The 19478-nt window shown below is 33.5% G+C and overlaps 2 protein-coding genes across 2 annotated transcripts; both read right to left on the bottom strand.

Moving 5' to 3' along the window:
* Positions 1–901: 901 nt before the first annotated feature.
* Positions 902–9067, bottom strand: LOC138310714 (uncharacterized). The gene is made up of 7 exons (XM_069252053.1): positions 8909–9067; positions 6644–6757; positions 5557–5599; positions 4470–4610; positions 3739–3886; positions 2719–2778; positions 902–1706 (listed from the first exon to the last, which is right to left on the bottom strand). The coding sequence occupies exons 2-7, from the start codon at positions 6749–6751 to the stop codon at positions 1583–1585; spliced, it is 624 nt and encodes a 207-aa protein (XP_069108154.1). The 5' UTR covers positions 6752–6757; positions 8909–9067; the 3' UTR covers positions 902–1582.
* Positions 9068–14647: 5580 nt separating this feature from the next.
* Positions 14648–19297, bottom strand: LOC138310345 (ubiquitin-conjugating enzyme E2 E1-like). Its single transcript, XM_069251529.1, has 4 exons — positions 18955–19297; positions 17685–17735; positions 15539–15671; positions 14648–15043 (listed from the first exon to the last, which is right to left on the bottom strand). The coding sequence occupies exons 1-4, from the start codon at positions 19095–19097 to the stop codon at positions 14798–14800; spliced, it is 573 nt and encodes a 190-aa protein (XP_069107630.1). The 5' UTR covers positions 19098–19297; the 3' UTR covers positions 14648–14797.
* Between the last annotated feature and the right edge of the window lie 181 nt (positions 19298–19478).

The following is a 19478-nucleotide window of genomic DNA, read 5'->3' as shown; positions in this document are numbered from 1 at the left end:
CTATATAAAGGTGTCTGCTATATAAAGGTGTCCCTATATAAAGGTGTCGCTATATAAAGGTGTCTGCTATATAAAGGTGTCCGCTATATAAAGGTGTCTGCTATATAAAGGTGTCTGCTATATAAAGGTGTCTGCTATATAAAGGTGTCTGCTATATAAAGGTGTCTGCTATATAAAGGTGTCCGCTATATAAAGGTGTCTGCTATATAAAGGTGTCTGCTATATAAAGGTGTCTGCTATATAAAGGTGTCTGCTATATATAAAGGTGTCTGCTATATAAAGGTGTCGCTATATAAAGGTGTCTGCTAATAAAGGTGTCCCTATATAAAGGTGTCCGCTATATAAAGGTGTCTGCTATATAAAGGTGTCTGCTATATAAAGGTGTCCTATATAAAGGTGTCCCTATATAAAGCCGCTATATAAAGGTGTCTGCTATATAAAGTGTCTGCTATATAAAGGTGTCCGCTATATAAAGGTGTCCGCTATATAAAGGTGTCCGCTATATAAAGATGTCTGCTATATAAAGGTGTCCACTATATAAAGGTGTCCGCTATATAAAGGTGTCTGCTATATAAAGGTGTCTATATAAAGGTGTCGCTATATAAAGTGTCGCTATATAAAGGTGTCCCTATATAAAGGTGTCTGCTATATAAAGGTGTCGCTATATAAAGGTGTCGCTATATAAAGGTGTCCGCTATAAAAGGTGTCTGCTATATAAAGATGTCTGTGTCTGCTATATAAAGGTGTCCTATATAAGGTCGCTATATAAAGGTGTCTGCTATATAAAGGTGCCCGCTATATAAAGGTGTCTGCTATATAAAGGTGTCTGCTATTACATGTTTCACTGTATATAGAAAAACTTTTAAATATATAATATAGCTTACAGCTTTTAAATCAATGGTTTGGTATTTAAGCTTTTATTTTTCATCTTTTCACCTGATACAACTAACAAATCTATGACAATGTACCACCCAAATCTGTCATTATCTTTGTCATGTTTGAAGATTTGTCTGACAAACCCTGTAAAAGGAGTACATATGAATCCAGATGTATAATCATTCAATCATTCCCTGACTTACATCTTATAGTAAGGCAGAATTGAATTAGTTAGGGTCCTGACCCACACTTCATACTTTACTAAAACACAGGTTAATTTGAGGAATATCTGTCTCATATATCCTTCTAGAAATAGAAGACATATGTGTCTGTTTCTTCCAATATTTGCCATCCAAAACAATCACTGGAAATTCTGAAGGTCTCAGGTGGGCAGCTTCATGAAAAGTCTCATAATTTCCTTATATATTTTTTAAGTTATGTACTCATTTATAGTCAATTTCTTCAGATACCATGCATATATATATTTTCGTGGGTCAAAATAATCACAGTTTTGACTAAAATAAAGAAAATCAAAATTTGAAAGGTTTCAAACTTTTGTGAGCTGAGTATTAGGACATAAAGAGGTCAACCATTTTTCATATTTTGCAGATCCAATTTTTGTGATTCATAGAAAATATTTTCTGCATGAAAATGAAAATACCTGATGTGTGACTGAAATCATTTTAACTTATAACCAGTATTTGATTCACGTGTCCATTGTTTCCTCCTGTAAGAGTTTATTTTGTAAGTGTTCCTTGATAGTGTCTGTAGGATTCTCAACATAAGAAGGATGTGCCAACACTTGTTTGAATATAGAAATGTCATTCATCCTGAAACAAGACAAAATGTCAAATTCATATCAAGAATAAAAACAACATTCAATAATAATTATAATTAAAAGAATTTTAATCATCAATAATTTAGATATTTGATTATCGCCTAACCAATATAAAGCCATCCTTAATACTCCAGGGGTTCCAATCACTTACAATATCTACACCTCTGGACAATCACATAGTAAAACTGGAGGCAACAGAACAGAACAGGTAATTTAGTCGTTTAATGTACATTAAAAGAGCCTTGTAATGGTACACTGTGGTTGACTTTGTGGCTTTGAAGTTGGGTGTTGCTGTCTCTGTAATCTTAAAAGAAAATTTCTGTTGGCCTGTGATTGGTTTAGATTTTTTCCTCTGAGCTGCCTTCAGATTTACATGAGACAGTCCAGGGGTGTAGCGATTGTGAGTGATTGGAACCCCTGGAGTATTGAGGATGTATTATTGCCTAACCCTCATAAAGTTAATGTCGACATAGCTCTAGTTACATACTTTTACAACCTTGATACTCCACGGGTTAATATTACGCACGTTTTATCAATCCCCTGGATTATCTCATAGTAAAACTGAAGGCAACAGAAGAATTAATTATATAATGGTATATATGGTTGACTGTGTTGATTTGCAGTCCAGGGATGGATATAACGTCAGTGATAGTATCCCCTGGAGTATCGAGGATGCTACCCAAATGACTATTACTAGGTTCTATTAAGCTCTGGCTACCATTTGCTTCCTGCCTATCTGACTCAGCCTTTTGCTAAGTTTTACTGAGCTCTACACAGCTTACTGTCTATTCCACCTTTGAATATTACAGAGTTATCTCCCTTGGAGGACGGTATCTATTGTGACATCACTGTTCTGTGAGCAAAACTCATGTTGTCTTCTCTGAAAAGTATGATGTAACGCTCGCAGACAATCAATACCTACCCACAAGGGCAGATAACTCTGTAATATGCAAATACAGAATATGACTGTCACCTCGAGTTTGTTTGCTATACTTTATACTTACATTTGTTTGCGTCGTTGTTTTTCTTTGGGAATACTTTTTGTAGATGTTTCTTTTTTATCACTGTAATGATATTTATTCATTTATTGATAAAAAAAATTGTCATTTCTCATTTTTTTGTGTGTTTCCTTTATTTATAACACATGTTTTGTCATGCTGCATAGCCAGCAGCAATTTTTGTAGTGATGATATTTCAACGATTTTGTGGGGCATTGATGTCAATCATTAAAAAAAATTTCACTACAAAATATAAGTGATGAGTGAATCATCTGATCAAGAAACTTGATGTCATTGAATTTTTTTTTTTTTTTTTTGGGGGGAAATCCCTAAAAAAATTAACCCCAGAATGTAGCTGGATATCTAGTAACTAACTTAATTTTCTAAAATAATCTATCAAGTTTCAAGTACAGTGGAACTCAGTTAATACGAACTCGAAGGGACCGAGACAAAACTTCGAGTTATCCGAGTGTTCAAATTAAGCGAGTTCTTAAGTCTACTCATGTAATGCATATACATGTACCGCAAGCTTTAATATTGATGATCGTTGATGATTGTTGACACAATATAACTAAGGATAATTGCTAAACAATTAACAGCTTTTTCCACGTTTTGTAGCTAGAAACTGCTTTTTAATGCTGTTCTACGGCAGATTTATGAAAATTCAAATTGGCATTTTCGGCGGTCTCGTTGCAAAAGCTCACTTCGAGCTATACAAACACTTTATGTGTGATTTTTAGTCATTTGGACCAAAAATTTTACTTCGTATTATCCGAATTCAAATTTTCCAAGTTTTCTAAACAAAGATAATGAGGGAATTTGGCCGGGACTGGCAAAGTTCTTCGTATTAAGCTGGATTGTCGAATTATCCGAGTTTGTATCAACCAAGTTCCACTGTATAACAAACAGAATCCCTTTTAATTACAATAGATAATATTCATACCATGGTCTTATTTCCCTTTACAGGAGCAGCTATTTTGACAATATCTAACACAATAACATTGTCATCTCCATTTTCCTACTGACCTTGGTTTTGAACCTGTTGACCCCTTCAGTAAAAGGTCAAGGGTCGGCAATGCCTCCCCAAGGAGACCAATGTCACCCACCACTGGAGTCTGTTGTCGTTTTTTCTTGGCTTTAGCATCTTTCTTGGCTTTGTCTATAGAACTCAGCTCTGCAAAGTTTTGTGAAAAAATAGATTTAAGTTACCGCATTACTAAGAAAACATAGCACATAGTCTATAATCATTCACCCCTAAAGACAAATTCTGTCTCCTCTAAATCAAAGACTCGGCCAGTCTATTATGAAATTTAAGGAATGTATGAGTTAACATATTCGGCATGTTATATTTTCTCTATTTAAATCTTAAATAGCTGCACAAAACACAGCTAATGGACATCATATTTTTAAACCAAATTCAAAATTAGATTTGTGCAATTTACGGACCAATTATATTTGAAGTTTGAGAAATATCACTTTCATTTAAGGAATGTATGAGTTAACGTATTCGGCATGTTATATTTTCTCTATTTAAATCTTAAATAGCTGCACAAAACACAGCTAATGGACATCATTTTTTTCAAAGCAAATTCAAAATCAGATTTGTGCATTATAGGGACCAATTTTATCTAAAGTTTGAGAAATATCACCAGAAACATATTCACATATTATATATATAACTGATATCACTTTGCACACATGAGAAGCGAGTGGAATCTACCGTAATATAATTTTTCCTGAGTTTTACTTGTTCTTACTTTTCATCCAAAGTTCATGTCGCAGTTTCTTCTTATCCTTCTTCTTCATGTTGAGGCCTTTCAGAGACTTGCTGGTAATTGTACTTCGAGCATCAAAGTCAGGCAACTCTTGTTTTAACGTTTCTTTGTTTATCTTCGTCCCTAGTAAACGTAAACAAACACCGTTATCCAAAACTGGCCAACAGTTAGAAAATCTGCCAACCTCCCAATTACACATATATGTACCCGTATTTTATTGTACAGTAATGTTTCATATATGCTTGATCAAACAAAAGATCCCAGAGGGATCTTGGTGCCCACCAAAGAATGATCTACGTCTGACAATGAAATGAGGGATCTTTTCTTTGCTTTTCAAACTTTTACTACATATTACTACATATAATATTTGAGAAATATTCTTTCAGTACTTTCTGAGATATATAACAGTAACAAACTTCAATTATCAAAATCCAAGATGGCTACCTGACGGCCATCTTGTTCACCAATCAGTCCCAAAATGTCATGCACAACTAGGGCCCTAGGGGAACCTACATGTGAAATCTGAGAAGGATCCCTTCAGTACTTTTTGAGAAATGGCGTTAACAAACTTTAACTATCAAAATCCAAGATGGCGACTTGTCAGCCATCTTGTTGACCGATAGGTCCCGAAATGCATTATGCACAACATAGGCCCTAGGGGAACCTACATATGAATTTTTATTTTTTATTTTTGCATATTTACTCATGATATCCTGTTCACAAGGTTCAATAATTATTATTGCAAAGGGCAATAACTCCGTAATTAATTTATAGTCGAATCAAGCTGATTTTTGAACTTGTTTGAGATATGCTTTATTAAGCTCGGTTCATATATACTGAAGTTATCGTGTTCACAAGGAAATGGTAATGGACAATGCATGATAGACGACGCAAGGTGACGGACAAAAGACTATTGCAACCAGAGCAACCAAGGGGAGATAAATCACAACACATAACACGAAATTATGTGTAATGCCCGATGTGGTTCAGGTTGATTTTAGCTGGTTTCAGATGAAAGTTTTCTGCATAGCTTTTAGGCAGCTAATTGGGTCTGTTAAGTCTAACTAACCTTTGAACATGTTCTCACTATCCCAAGCTGGTGTTGATGGCAGCTGTGAAAAAACATGCACAACCATATAATTAAAGACAGTATTCAGGGGAAACTCTTCTAAATATACCCAGTAATATGTGTTATTTGATAGATTTTCATGTCTAGAAATATTATTTATTGCAAAAATGTTTTACTTTAAAATTGTATTCCTACGTAAAATTGTTTTTAACAAGATGAAATTTAAGATCAATTAAGAGCCATTCTCTGTAAGCATCAAAATATCCCATATAAGGATGAAAAGTCAATGTTTCAGATTTCCACCAAAATTATATCATGTAAATCAACTATTGATTTTCACGGTGACTTCATTTCGTGTTTTGATGCCAAATAATTTTTCACGCAGATATATGAATTTCGTGATCAAGATGGTATAAAGTTTTAAATTTAGGTAATTCCTATGTTTGATACATTTAAAATCGGTTACATTACAGTACTGCATTTCAGTCAATTATTCAAACTTAATTTGTTTGATGCTTGTCATAAAATTGGCCACTGTTCTTTCAGAAACAAATATTTTGTATATAATAAAATATGTGTCATTGTATGTTGTTAGTGTATTTAACCTGCGATAAATTTCATAGACTTGGACAATGGGAAGTCCAAAGTGACATCAAATTGAAATGGCCAATGGAAATAACTTCCAAGAATTTAAAATGATACAAATTCCACAACTTTTTTCCAACATGATTTGGGGCCAAAAATCGGCCCAATTCCCCATGGCAAAACCTCTGAATTTTTCCCAATTCAAGCCTTAAATTTCCCAAAATCAAAATTTCTTGAAAACTATCCAAAAATATTACATGAACTTAGCTGGTTAAGACTTTAAATATTTGTGAATTGACTTCAGAAAAGTACATAAACTACATTGGAAATAAAAAAATCTTATTTGTTATGCTTTATTTCATATTTCATAATTTTTTACCAAATCCTGGTTTTGTCGCACATTTTCCCAAATTCAAAGCCACAAGCCCCAATCCCAAAGCAATGAGAAAAAGCCCTGAATTCATACTGTGACTAACCAGGTAATGTTTATGTAAAAACCTGCCTTTGCATCAGTATCCATGTCGAGCATATCCACAACTTCTGCCTTATTGTCTTCTTTCTTCTTAGCTGCTGCATGGAACTTCTGTCGGTTCCTTTTCACTTTACCCATTTTGATCTGTGTATAAATAAAATGATTTGAGAAAATATACATTGACGTCTATTTGTATGTACATATGTATATTTCAGTCATTTGAGAGATATTTTATCAAAATATCAATAAAAATCAATGTATGTTTGTGTAGGTTATATACATGTGATCTTCAATACTTAGGCCTATTATAAAGCTTAGTACATATTCAGCAAGTTCATCTAATTTGCTGCAACAGCTCCAACAATGCTTTATCTAGGACACATATTATATATGTATAGCAGTATACAAAGTTCATTGTACTTAAGGATTAACTTGAATATATTTTTTATGTTATGGAGATATAACACAAAAATCTGAGTGTACTCTAAATAAACCTCAAAGCAGTTTATGATGTGAGTACACTCAGATTTTTGTGTTATATCTCCATAACATACAAAATATATTCAAATTAATCTTTATAATTCAATTAACTAAAGATAATCTCTTCAATATTCAAAATTCATTTTGTGACTCCTTTGTCTATGAAATCATTACATTTACATCATCATCTCAGCCAATCAAAAGCGACGTTACAAACAATGACGCCATTTTTTCCTTTATGGGCTGATAAAGTAAATATTTAAGCCTATGAAAATGCTCGTTACAAGCAAAATTGAATTATATAGCGATATGGTCGCCTTCTAACTTCACACCAGAGGGAATTTCCCTTTAGCGCAGTCGGTAGATCGGCAGACCATTAAGTCCAGGGTCATGGGTTCAAGCCCGACTGGCGGCATATACTTCTCTCATCCTATTATAAATATAAAACCTTGCTTAGAGACCAGGACCAGCAACTGGATTCGCACTTCTATGGAGGCAGTCATGTTTTAATTGTCATTATCAGCACGATGGGATTGGAAATTTTCTTTATAGACAAAAGGTGTCATCAGCATACACTTTGAAATTACCTTTATGTAGTTTTAGATAACTGCACAAAGACGAGAACGACACAATATATGCACTGGTCAAAATGATATATCTGTGGTTTGTCGAGCGCACCGCACTGTCACCCATGATGTCATGAATCGCCAAAGATGATAGTACATATATTCTCACACCTCGGACAGGGAAATTTCACATGATACCAAGTGCTAGATTTTTCTATGTAGTCTGATCTGTCTGGTATCTTTATGCAATTTTTTACGCCATTCATGTAACAGGCCACGCATGTGACATCATACTCTCGAATCAGTGACGTCACACGCTTCAGACAATCAATATGTACATTCAGTCATTTATCATGCATTGCTTGCAATTGGTTGTTGTTTTTAATTATTAAAACAGTATGTACTGATTGATCATCGTTTTTCTTTGATATATAACTGAACTATAGTTTTATGTGGAATGACTAAAATCAAAGCGCATATGAAATTGTCAATCGGCTTTGAACCAGGAGGCCTAAGATGGGATAATTTTACACTGAACACATTTATAGATGGTTAGATTATAGTCTCTGGCTAAGATTTTGTAACATCACAACCTCGTCTAACGCCTCGGTTGGGATTATGTTTACGAAATCTTAGCCCCCGGCCGAGATAACACGATCTTGATCACTTACAGAAAACAGATTTTATTATTCCGCCATATTTTTTATACATAGCATGTTGCCAAGTTTTCCGTTTTTGAGAGAAACAAGATGAAAACTTATTCTGACGTGTATATGATGACTATCAATATATTGTTACACACATGTACAAAACAAAGAAAACATCCACTGCCTAGTGTATGTGAAGAATTGCAGTTAAAAAGTGAATGATCAGACTACAAGTTTAAACAATTCTAATCTCGTTCTGATGTTACAATCCTAACAATCCTAAGTATATAAATATTTACAGAACGTCACACTCCTTTAGTTTTACAGTGTTATATGGAAACATATTCGTCTGACTCTCGTTGCAATCAAATTACACAAAAAGTAAGTAAACTCACTTAATTTATTATCAACAAAGTAGTCTCTTGATTCATATTGTATATTTATGCTATATCTTATGACAGAACGTCAAACTCCTGTGCATGTACAGTACCTGTATGCAGATATTACATTTAGCATTTTGTAAATTGAAGATCACGCCATCAGCTGAACATATTCCTTCAGCTTTGAAACATTTCTTTTATTATTTTTCCAGATGTACTCACCAATTGAATATGTCGATTCTAATGGATCGTCAATTATCTTCTTATTGGCATAAAAACGACAAAATCCTTAAAAATATTTCTGTTAAAAAATAATAACATCATCTGTGAAACCACGTTGCAATGGGCGCAGCCATCTTTTTGAAATCTAATAGTTGTACCGACAACCGGAAAAAGAATCCGGAATAAGGCACCCTATTTCTAAAGTAAAGGCATGGAAAAAACCAGCTAAGATGAATTTTATAGTCACAAGAAAGTTATAGTATTCTAAAATTACATGTATTTGGGTACAAAAAAACGTCACTGTACTAATGTGATTATTATGACACATTTTTCCAATAATACGGTAGACTATAGCTAGTAACAGTTTTTTAAGACGTGTGAGGAAATGTGTTTTTCAGCCGCTAAAGCTAGGTGGGATAGAAGTTTTGTCTCGGGGAGAATTCCATCCTTTACGTGTTTAAAACAATATAAAGCATTTTTTACCGTTTTTTTATCTATAGTCAATAGATTTTAGACCCCTAAAATATCTAAAAAAAAATGGTCTATGGGTACGCAGGTGGGTCCACAATGTTATATAAACTGTAACTAATCCATGTGTCAAAAACAGGAGCAGACGAATTGGTAATTTTTCTTCAGTTACAAAAGTTACTTACTTAACACCAATACCACCAGTGAAAAGTTTGAGCTTCCTATTTTAATTCAAGATAAAAATGTTAAAAAATTATTAATTGCCTCCCGAAAAAATTATACGACACTGTAAATGCCCTATATGGAATTAAGTACTGAATGATTATGCATGCACCAAAGGCAAAACGACATATTTTAAATTAATATACATGTAAGTGTTTTTGTGTTAATTAGACACATAGAAATTATTGGTATCGTTTATGCTCTGTTGGCGGTAATCCGCTAAACATGCCTATATATTAGGCTTTTTATTTTTTAGTCTAGTTTATATACTCTATATTGGGCCAAAAAATAAAGACCAATAATATAGGCAGGTTTAGCGGACTTTGTTGGCGGTGGAGCATCTTTAAGGAATCTGAAAATGTCCAAATAGTTGTTATTAAGAGAAACATAATTTATATACAATCCGCGTACATGTACAATTAAATACTACTTTCCTGAAATGGTACCAGTTATAATCGATTGTTTTGCCTGCCATGTTGTATGATACCGGAATCGGCCGAGGTTTGCCGAATAAAATATTTCTACGTATTTAGCCGGGAGCAGCCGATCTTAGTAGAGCTAGATTAGATGGTAAGACCGATTGAATCGGTTAATATGCACTTTATTATTTTTAGATAAAAAGTGGAAATGACAGTTTTATGACTCTTTTCAGTCAATTGTTTCTAGTGAAAGAGTATAAAGGTGTAAGTCAAATTAATATGCTTGCTATGTTAATAATACTTTGACGTCTAAATATTTTTAAATAAATCAGTATGTCCGAAAAAATGGGAAGCAATTTTTTTGCTGGATCTTGGCCGTTTGGCGGAGATACGGGTATTATTTTCTAGGTTTTATAAATGCATTTTTCTATCCCTTGTACATGCGTTAATTTTAACGTCGTTGTGCTCAGATGTATATACACAGAGACTTGGGAAATTACCTGTACGTAGAACTTGACAGCTTAATTGTTTTTCCATAATATATTTTGTATATTTTTTACCCGGCTTTTTTGTTTGTTTAACATGCTTAATTCCCATGAATATAAGAAAATGTCAAAATGTATTATGCTATCATTGCCTAGTCCTTGTGATGTTGCACCACGCCACCTCGTTTATATGTTGTGCATACACGCATTTCATTCAGATATTATAACATGCAAATTAGCATTATTAAAATTTCTTTTCGGACGAACTTCCAAAAATGTGTGTGTATCTTTTTTATCATTAATTACACTAAAGACCAGATTTCTGGTCATGACATGAGTAAAAGAAACCTTTTAAGGATGTTCTTATCTGTTCAAGACAAAATTGTTTGAAATGTAAACTAACCTTTGTTTGATTATTTATATATAATGAGCTGCAAAGGTTAATATGATGTGGAGTCTCCCGATGAAACTATGTTCATTGTTTTTTCGATAGTAAAAATTTCCTATTGTCTTCATCGACCTGCAGCTTTCGAATCACTGAGGATCTCCCTCATCAGTTGTAACATATATGTCATGGACCTTGGAATAGCAGATCGATCTACACATGTAAACGGTTTTATTTATTATTCAATCACTCATGCATGTTTTATTGAACTTATTGCATTCCCGAATACATTATTATTGTATCATTTCCCTTGGTCACTTTTTATCTATCGAATTCGCCCTTGTCTGGCAGACTCTTTGTTTTTATCGTAAGACATATTACACAGATAATATACTGTGAACAGTTAATTACAATTGATCATGAGGTCCAAATTACTATAATTACTATAAATGGTGTCCTGTTTTGCCAGCAGGATTTCAATGTCTTTCGTGGTTTCTGTGTTTTTACGACCGAAACCACCCCTGTTGTTCCTGGAAACCACCCCTGTTGTTCCTGGAAATTGAGTAACATTTAAATGTTTTACCACAGGTTTACGACGCGCAAAAAAAATATACTAAAAATAGTGTTTTTTTGTGTTTTTTTTTTTTTTTTGCGCGTCGTAAACCTGTGATTTTATCATCTTTACTTTCACTAGATTTAGACTTGTGTGATGCAATACTTTTTGATGTATACGTGAATATATACATTAACAACTATCACAGACCTGTTTAATTCATTGTTGCCGCTATCGGTGGCGATAATTACAGAGGTTAGTAGTAGTAATCACTAGTACCACACGAGTATATATACGTCTACAGATATAACAGAAAGAAATCAGAGTTACCGGGATTGCCTTTACAGAGAAATAATATGAAATAAAAAATATCCCAACTACACTGTGTAAATGACGAAATGAATTCAAGTTAATTTATGAATATTAAGAACTTACTTTCAGGTGTTCTGTTAAATATTTAAACGTTAATTTTGGACATAGATGCAAAGATATATGTATTAAAAATATCAATATTTAGAAAGATCTATTTTATTTGCTATATAGAATGAAGTTCAATTCTGATGCTATATTTCTTTCTTCTTTCAAACACGGGTGCTTAATGTACCAAGGTGTAATCAAAGCTCCCCTAATCCCTGATTGGCCTTTCTGTATGATTTCTCGGACTCAAATGTAGTGCTACAGTGTAATGATGCTACAGTGTACTGATACAACACTTACATCTACATTTGTCTGTTTCCTTATTGGTGGTCCCTAAAATGGTATGGTTAGGGTCTTAAGATACATCTACCAACGATCGTTTCCTTGGGAGTTCCATTTTTGTTATGGTATGAGTGACAAGTCGACGCTGAGCTGACGGGTGACCCTGTAGTATTATATGTGATAAAAAATAATATTCACAGTAAATAAAGATTACGCAGGGAATATGTTTGTTGTTTGGTGTTGTAATCTCATTTTAGGCCATCCATATGTTTTTTTAATGTTTTTAAGAAATATTTTTTTTTGTTTCAGAAATGTAGTGTGCCTTTTATAATGCTTATTGCATTTTGCAACAGATGTAACAAGATTTTCTGCAATATATCAAAGTTTCCCTTGGCCAATAGCATTGCCAGTTTTTTTAAAATAATCTTTGTAAACAACATGAAGGATTGCCATCTTGAACCTATTGACACTTTTTAACTTACAAGCTAGTGAGCTACACCATGTTCACGATGAATTAAATTATGATTGCAAATAACATCAAACACGTACAAAATTAAGTTTAATTTTTTATTATATAATCAAACTCACAACATTTCATCATTTCAGTGATTTTGCAAGAAATTTGAATCGGTTACAGATATTTCATTAAAATTAATAAAAACTAACAAAATGGTCAGCAATGTAATAATCTACTTTTTTTCTTGTTACAACATTACTTTATGAGCAAAAATTACTTTTTTTCTCCTAATAAATATTGCTTTACACTCATAAAAATAAGACGTCACAATCAGTACCTACCCACAAGGGCAGATAACTCTGTAATATGTAAATTCGGATTCAGTGTCCAAAGGATAACAAAGGGACATAACTCTATGAGAGCAGAAGAGTTTGATTTGGTAGTTGTTTCAAAAAAAAGAAAAAAAGAAAAGAAAATGTCCACCCATAAGCGCGACATAATCATTTAAACATATTTGTAAGTATTGATATTTACCAGAGTTACTTCCCTTATGTAAATGCAGTATATAATACATACCATATTCAACCCAATAAGAATCCCAATCCCTATTCCGTATTTGCATATTACAGAGTTATCTGCCCTTGCGGGTAGGTATTGATTGTGACGTCATGTGTTTGCGAGCATAACATCATACGTTTCAGAGAAAACGATGTGAATTGCTCTCAAAATAATGACGTAACAATCGATACCTACCTGCAAGGGAGCTAACTCTGTAATATGCAAAGGAGGAATAAGCGTCCCTCCCTCTTCTGAGGCCACAATTTCACTTCCCTCGCATAATGAAACTTTGTAGGTACTTCAACTGATTTATTCTGCAAATCGATTTATGGCTCACTGTGCAACATTTTTTTATATTACATTCTGAGTGTTTTGTCATTAATGAATCAACCAACTGACGAAAACGAACATTTGCCTATGAAAACACTATGAATACACTATGAATACAACGATTCTTGTGCATCGATCAGCTGATTTCAAACAATACTCCACGGGATAAATAGATAGTTTTTTTTTTTTTTTTTTAAGTTTTTAAATACACTGGACGCTTATTTAGGTTGAATATGGTATAAGATATGAGTTACTGATGCTTTTATCTATCAGAGTTACTTCCCTTATATAAATGCAGTACTAGTACATGTATATATAATACATATATGCTATCGGATATATAGCAATAACTTAGCAGAATATAGTGCCGAGTCTCAAAGATTCTGTATTTGCATATCACAGAGTTATCTGCCCTTACTTGGAGGTATTGATTGTGACGTCATGTGTTTGCAAGCATAACACCATACTTTTCAGAGAAATTGACGTGAATAATTTTGCACAAAAAAATGACATCACAATTAATACCTACCCACAAGGGAGCTAACTCAGTAACACGCAAAGACTGAATATATTCGGAGAACACAACCTTAAGTTAGTAGAATGTTTTATCATATCCTTTATGTAAACAGAGTGAAAATTAGGATCTACATTCATGTACATGTATATCAATATTTTTTTTTTACATTCTTAAAACTAATATTCCATGATTTGATGACTGAAAAAAAATCTGACACTGTCATTAATACCCGCTTTTTGAAACATCAACAATCTCTTACATACCAACGCAACAACGTTAACAAGACACTTAATTTCACTGACTCTATTACAAATATCAAATTGTACAATGTCACAATTTGATATGTCTCCAAGTCTGTTCCATAATCATGGGAAAATCTCTATTACAAACAATACATAAGGATTTTGATGCTAATCTACGGTAGTGCAAAATGAAAATTTCCAGAATGAAGTAGGATAAAAAGCCCTTTGCTGATAATAGGATACAGATACATCTGCCAGTCTTCATCCACTCAAAATCAATCTAAAAACAATCCTCTAAAAAATTCACCAATCAGACTTCACATTTATCTCTCAATTCTTCACCAATCAAAAGTATTCTCATAACAAACTTCAAAACAACCCACCAATCAGATTTCAAGTTAGAAATCTCTCAATTCTTCACCAATCACACGTATTTCCATGACAAACTTCTAAACGACCCACTTATCAAACTTCTAATTACAAATCTCTCAATTCTTCACCAATCAAAATATTTCTCATAACAATCTTCTAACACGGTTTTAAACAAATAGAATTCACGTTGCAAATCGCTTGGTCCACTGTACAGCTATTTTGTCATGTTCCTCACGATTGGTCAGATATTGCTGTGCAATGTTCCCAACGAGAGGGTCGTGTGGGTTACAGTCCGAGAGAAGTGAGGTCACGGAGAGGAGTATTTTGGAAATGGTCAAGGCTGGACTCCACTGGTCCTTCAGGATGTCCAGACATATATGACCCTGATTGTTGATGTTACAGTGGTAGATACGAGTACGAAACGTCACCTGGAAAATAATATAGGACAATTTATATCAGGAAAAGCACCTGGAAAATAATATAGGACAACTTTTATCAGGAAAAGTCTGACACCTGAAAAATAGTCGGACAATTAAGACCAGAAGCGTCACAAAGTACGAATTGTCACCTGGAAAATAATATAGGACAATTTATATCAGGAAATTTGTTTGTTTGATTGATTAAATTAACTTCCTATAAACAGGGTCATGTAAGAACAGCTTTCCATGTATGCAGTGTGTACCATGTATAAAGCATGTGGTGCGTATTTTGGAAGCGAAGACACAAAGCATATCAGAAAACATCGCCTAAGAAAATATTAGGATAACTTAGTTTATGAAATGTGATATGTCACAAGGAAAATAAAAATCTGAAAGCTATTAATTTGAGAATATAACTGAAGAATTACCATGGCCAGGTTTAAGAGGTGAAGGAAAGCCCAAGTACCCGGAGAACAAACTACCAATCTGCAGTCAAATAATTACCTTTGGTGGTTTAAACGGGTAATCCTGTGAGAAATTGAGGTCTAAGAAAAACACACCGCCCTCGTAAACAGAACTCTTTGGTCCAAGAATGGTGGAAACCCACTCATACAAGTTGTCTCCCTTGGGTCCAGCACTGTGAAGAAATACAAATATCTATGTTAAATTTCGTATTCTACTACCCGTAAAAATGTTATATGTAATGATTATGATTCAAAATTACTGACATGTGTACAATAGAGTATTGGTTATAATTAACACCCCTCCCCCTATAAGTGCCCCTTTTCTGGAGAAGAGTTGAAGTTGTATAAGCACCCCCATGCCATGGATTTAACAATGTTTTGCAACATGTGATACCTCTAACATCAGCATTGTATCCTATATTACATGAACTTGTGAGACTTTTACATGTGAATCATGACATCATAATGTGTCTAAAAGGATAAAAAGTATATGTACATATATATATATTATATATTCATCACATATTATATAGTTTAAACACTTTTACAGTGATTTTTTCGATGTATAACTTTACTAAACCGCCATTGTGTTGTGACTGGAAACAACCACACTTCAGTCGGCCGATTTTCCGTGAATTAAACAATTTTACGAATGAACATACATCTGATATGTAATTATTTTCATCTTTAATATATTTTCATTGCATATTTTATCTTTTAAACACGTTTACTGTGATTTTGTCGATGTATAACTTAACGAAACTGGCAAGTAAAACTAACGATTTTCACATGTGAATCACGACGAAATAATGCAAAAACATCGTCAGATTTTGGTTTTCGTCCACGGATAAGCCGCACTGGTGTATATGCCGCACTACCGATTTTCAGGGGAAAAAGTCGCGGCTTATACTCCGGAAAATACGGTATATAAAAATATCAAAGAAACACAATTCAACAAAGTATGACAATTTATTGACTCATGCCCTACCCGGGCCTCGAAATCACGATCTGCTGCACCCAATCGCCTAGCCAAACATACCTGCGCCTTCTACCACTGCGCCACATCCACATCCCCAAAAAAAGGATGTTTCTATGACAAAGTGATAGTCGGTTCAATATGCTGACATGATCATTGTGGAAATTGTCAAATTAAATCTTTGGATCAATAACACATAGTGAATATGATACATTATATTTAGTAAATATTAAATATCAAAGAAACACAATTTAACAAAGCATGACAATTTATTGACTCGTGCCCTATCCGGGCCTCGAACTCACGATCTATATATATCTATATATCTATATATTTCCTGGGTATTTTGGGAAATTGCCACCTGGTAAAAATTGGGAAATTTTGTGCGATAAAAGTAGGAAATGAAAAATTCAAACAGTGTTTATGGAAATTTTGGAAAACGTAAAAATAGACAAATGTGCTTCTCTAAAAATCAAGTGTAAGAATGGATACTATAATACAACATTCTGTCTTGAGATTTCCAGAATTTTTTATTTCCTCACACAAAATACGCTTCAACTCGCTGATTTGGGAAATTTAGACATAGATTTGGGAAAAAATAACAAGAAACACAATTGGGAATGGGGCCTTATTTCGGCCCCAAATATATAGGCAGGAAAAACACTGTATATATATATACTGTGAGGAAAATGATCAGACTAATAAGGCTACCCTAAGATTATGATCATTAATTAAGTTTGTGTTTAATCCGTCCCCATATCCTGTTAAGCTTAGAAACTCAAAAGGACACAATTTTTGGATCCCCTAGCACGAACTCTGATGAAGGCATAGAGAGAGAGATTCATTAAGTGGAAACAAAGTTACCAAAGGTTGGCAAAAATACTATATATACCAGCTAGTAATTGATAATACGCAAGTGTTAAGATGCCACACCGCAGACATTTTTTGTGTTAATTTGACATATATAATTTGACGTGTATAATAGATATGATAAAAAAATCAGTTATTGTTCAAATGATGAGTGTCGTTTATGCTCTGTCTGCGGTAGAGCATCTTTAAATTACCATCTATTTTAAACAATTAAAATCGTAAACCCTGGGACCCTTTAACCCATTTAACCCCAAATACTCATTTAGATTCTACTAGTTCAAAGCCTGGAATAGTCCATTTTGTAATTTCAGGAGTGAACAAATTAAATAATGATGCTTACCTGCAGTTAGGTGGTGGGTCTAGTGTAATTTCTGCAAGTTCCTTTTGCAACCTGTAAAACATAATTTTAAATGTGCAAAATGCAAAATTCTCTAAATCAATTACTATATATACTGATACATCAACAAAAACTTATGCTGTTTGGTCATATAACATTCCCTTTTCTTATGTTTTACTGTAATGGTTTTCTTTTGCAATCTCTAAAAGTAATTTAAATGCAATAAATACTGTTTGGTCGAATACAGTATAGCATTCCCTTTTCTTATCTATATACGGTATGAATTATAAAATAATGTTTTGGTTTAATAGTAACCAAATACGTAAAAATATTGGGTCTAAAATGAAATTGTTTCTACTGACCTAATACGACTATATCTTAGATATCATGTGACGTCATTTTAACCAATAGGGATACTAGATTCTTGTCTGAGGCAGGATAATGCTATTTTCACACTAAAACTCCAACTGTTTTAGTATTAAGAAATGATTAACTCAAGCCATTTTTTGAGACTTATCAGAAATATGATTTTTTTTATTGATCAATTTACCTCTATAAAGTTGCAGAAAATAATTATGTGAATTTTTTATTCCACAGTGAGCTTTCAATCTAACAAGTACTTAATGATTTTTTTCTATCTATAGATCTCAAAAACGTCTGGAAAATGTCTATTTCAATACACATCTCAGATATTTCAATACACATCTCAGAATATAAAGGTGGATGAGCATGAATCAATTATTTGACATAAATACTTATTATGTATAAAATATAACTTGTTCAACAAGGTTTAGTTTGTTAAAAAGATTTTTATAGGATTATACATTGTCTAAATATCTTGGTGCTCATATCTTTCAGCATCACTTTTATCATTGATAACTCATTCCTTTATCAAGAAAATACTTGTTACTGCCAATTTCTATTGATCTTCAGATCACGATTTTATAAAAAGATGTTGAAAAAGATATTTTTCAAATAATGGACCCAATAAAAACCGACCCCTCAATGCATCCTTTTGATGGCCTCTTTACCTTGATGGTCAATATTTCCATCATCTTTTCTCGTTAAAACGAGCAAAATTCTTAAAATAAACACATGACAACATAAAAATGAACACTAACTGAACAATTATATATAAATAATTTAGCAAATAATGCAATTGTCTTTACGTACTGAGTCGTTAAAGCTTATATGCAAATGAGATGTGTAACATGAGGCTCCCACGGGGTTCCACAATTATTTCCCTGTATACTATTCCATTGTAAAGAGTTACCTTTTGGCGCTTGTGCTGTGATTTTTGGTTTGTTTTGAAGTCTTAGAATCCTTGACAGTTGGCGTCGATGTCCGTCTTTGACTAGATACTGAGGCTGCTGAGAGAACAGGTTGTGAACTTGCACTGGCATTTGACGAAGCCATAGTCACTCAGGGTTTCTGTGATCTAACGACTTCGTATGTATCAAATACCGACAAGTGCGCTTCTCCCTTGGTTCTGTGTAGAAGTTCGCACTCTCTTCCAAAACAACTGAGTGTTTATAAAGAATCCATCAACTCCTAGTTTGGTTTCTGTCTTGACGTCTAGTTAGTACAGTAAAGCGATTATTAAGAGTGATTTCCCCGTCTTACTGTACGGTCATATGTTCCCATTCATGCATGAAGATTTTTTTCGCGGAGTACAGTAGTTATAGTCCGTTTCAAAGTTCGTAAATCAATCGTGTTTGTATTACCAGTAGAAGTAGTGAACAGTTAGTTTAACGTATGGATAAAAAATACCTTTACATCTCTAAATGATACCATATT

The sequence above is a fragment of the Argopecten irradians genome, chromosome 16 (assembly GCF_041381155.1).
Source record: "Argopecten irradians isolate NY chromosome 16, Ai_NY, whole genome shotgun sequence".
In the NCBI taxonomy this organism is placed as follows: domain Eukaryota; kingdom Metazoa; phylum Mollusca; class Bivalvia; order Pectinida; family Pectinidae; genus Argopecten; species Argopecten irradians.
The sequence above is the reverse complement of the archived record's forward strand: the minus strand, read 5'-3'. Positions and strand labels throughout refer to the sequence as shown.

What these genes read in the sequence shown, in the direction of transcription:
- LOC138310714 (XM_069252053.1), bottom strand. Translation starts at nt 6,751, where the DNA reads ATGGGTAAAGTGAAAAGGAACCGACAGAAGTTCCATGCAGCAGCTAAG. An exon ending in ACATGGATACTGATGCAAAG is followed by an intron (nt 5,600 to 6,643) that starts GCAGGTTTTTAC and finishes GTTTTTTCACAG; the next exon opens with CTGCCATCAACACCAGCTTG. An exon ending in ACATGAACTTTGGATGAAAA is followed by an intron (nt 3,887 to 4,469) that starts GTAAGAACAAGT and finishes AAAACTTTGCAG; the next exon opens with AGCTGAGTTCTATAGACAAA.
- LOC138310345 (XM_069251529.1), bottom strand. Translation starts at nt 19,097, where the DNA reads ATGGCTTCGTCAAATGCCAGTGCAAGTTCACAACCTGTTCTCTCAGCA. An exon ending in CACAGCACAAGCGCCAAAAG is followed by an intron (nt 17,736 to 18,954) that starts GTAACTCTTTAC and finishes TATGTTTTACAG; the next exon opens with GTTGCAAAAGGAACTTGCAG. An exon ending in GACCCACCACCTAACTGCAG is followed by an intron (nt 15,672 to 17,684) that starts GTAAGCATCATT and finishes ATTTCTTCACAG; the next exon opens with TGCTGGACCCAAGGGAGACA.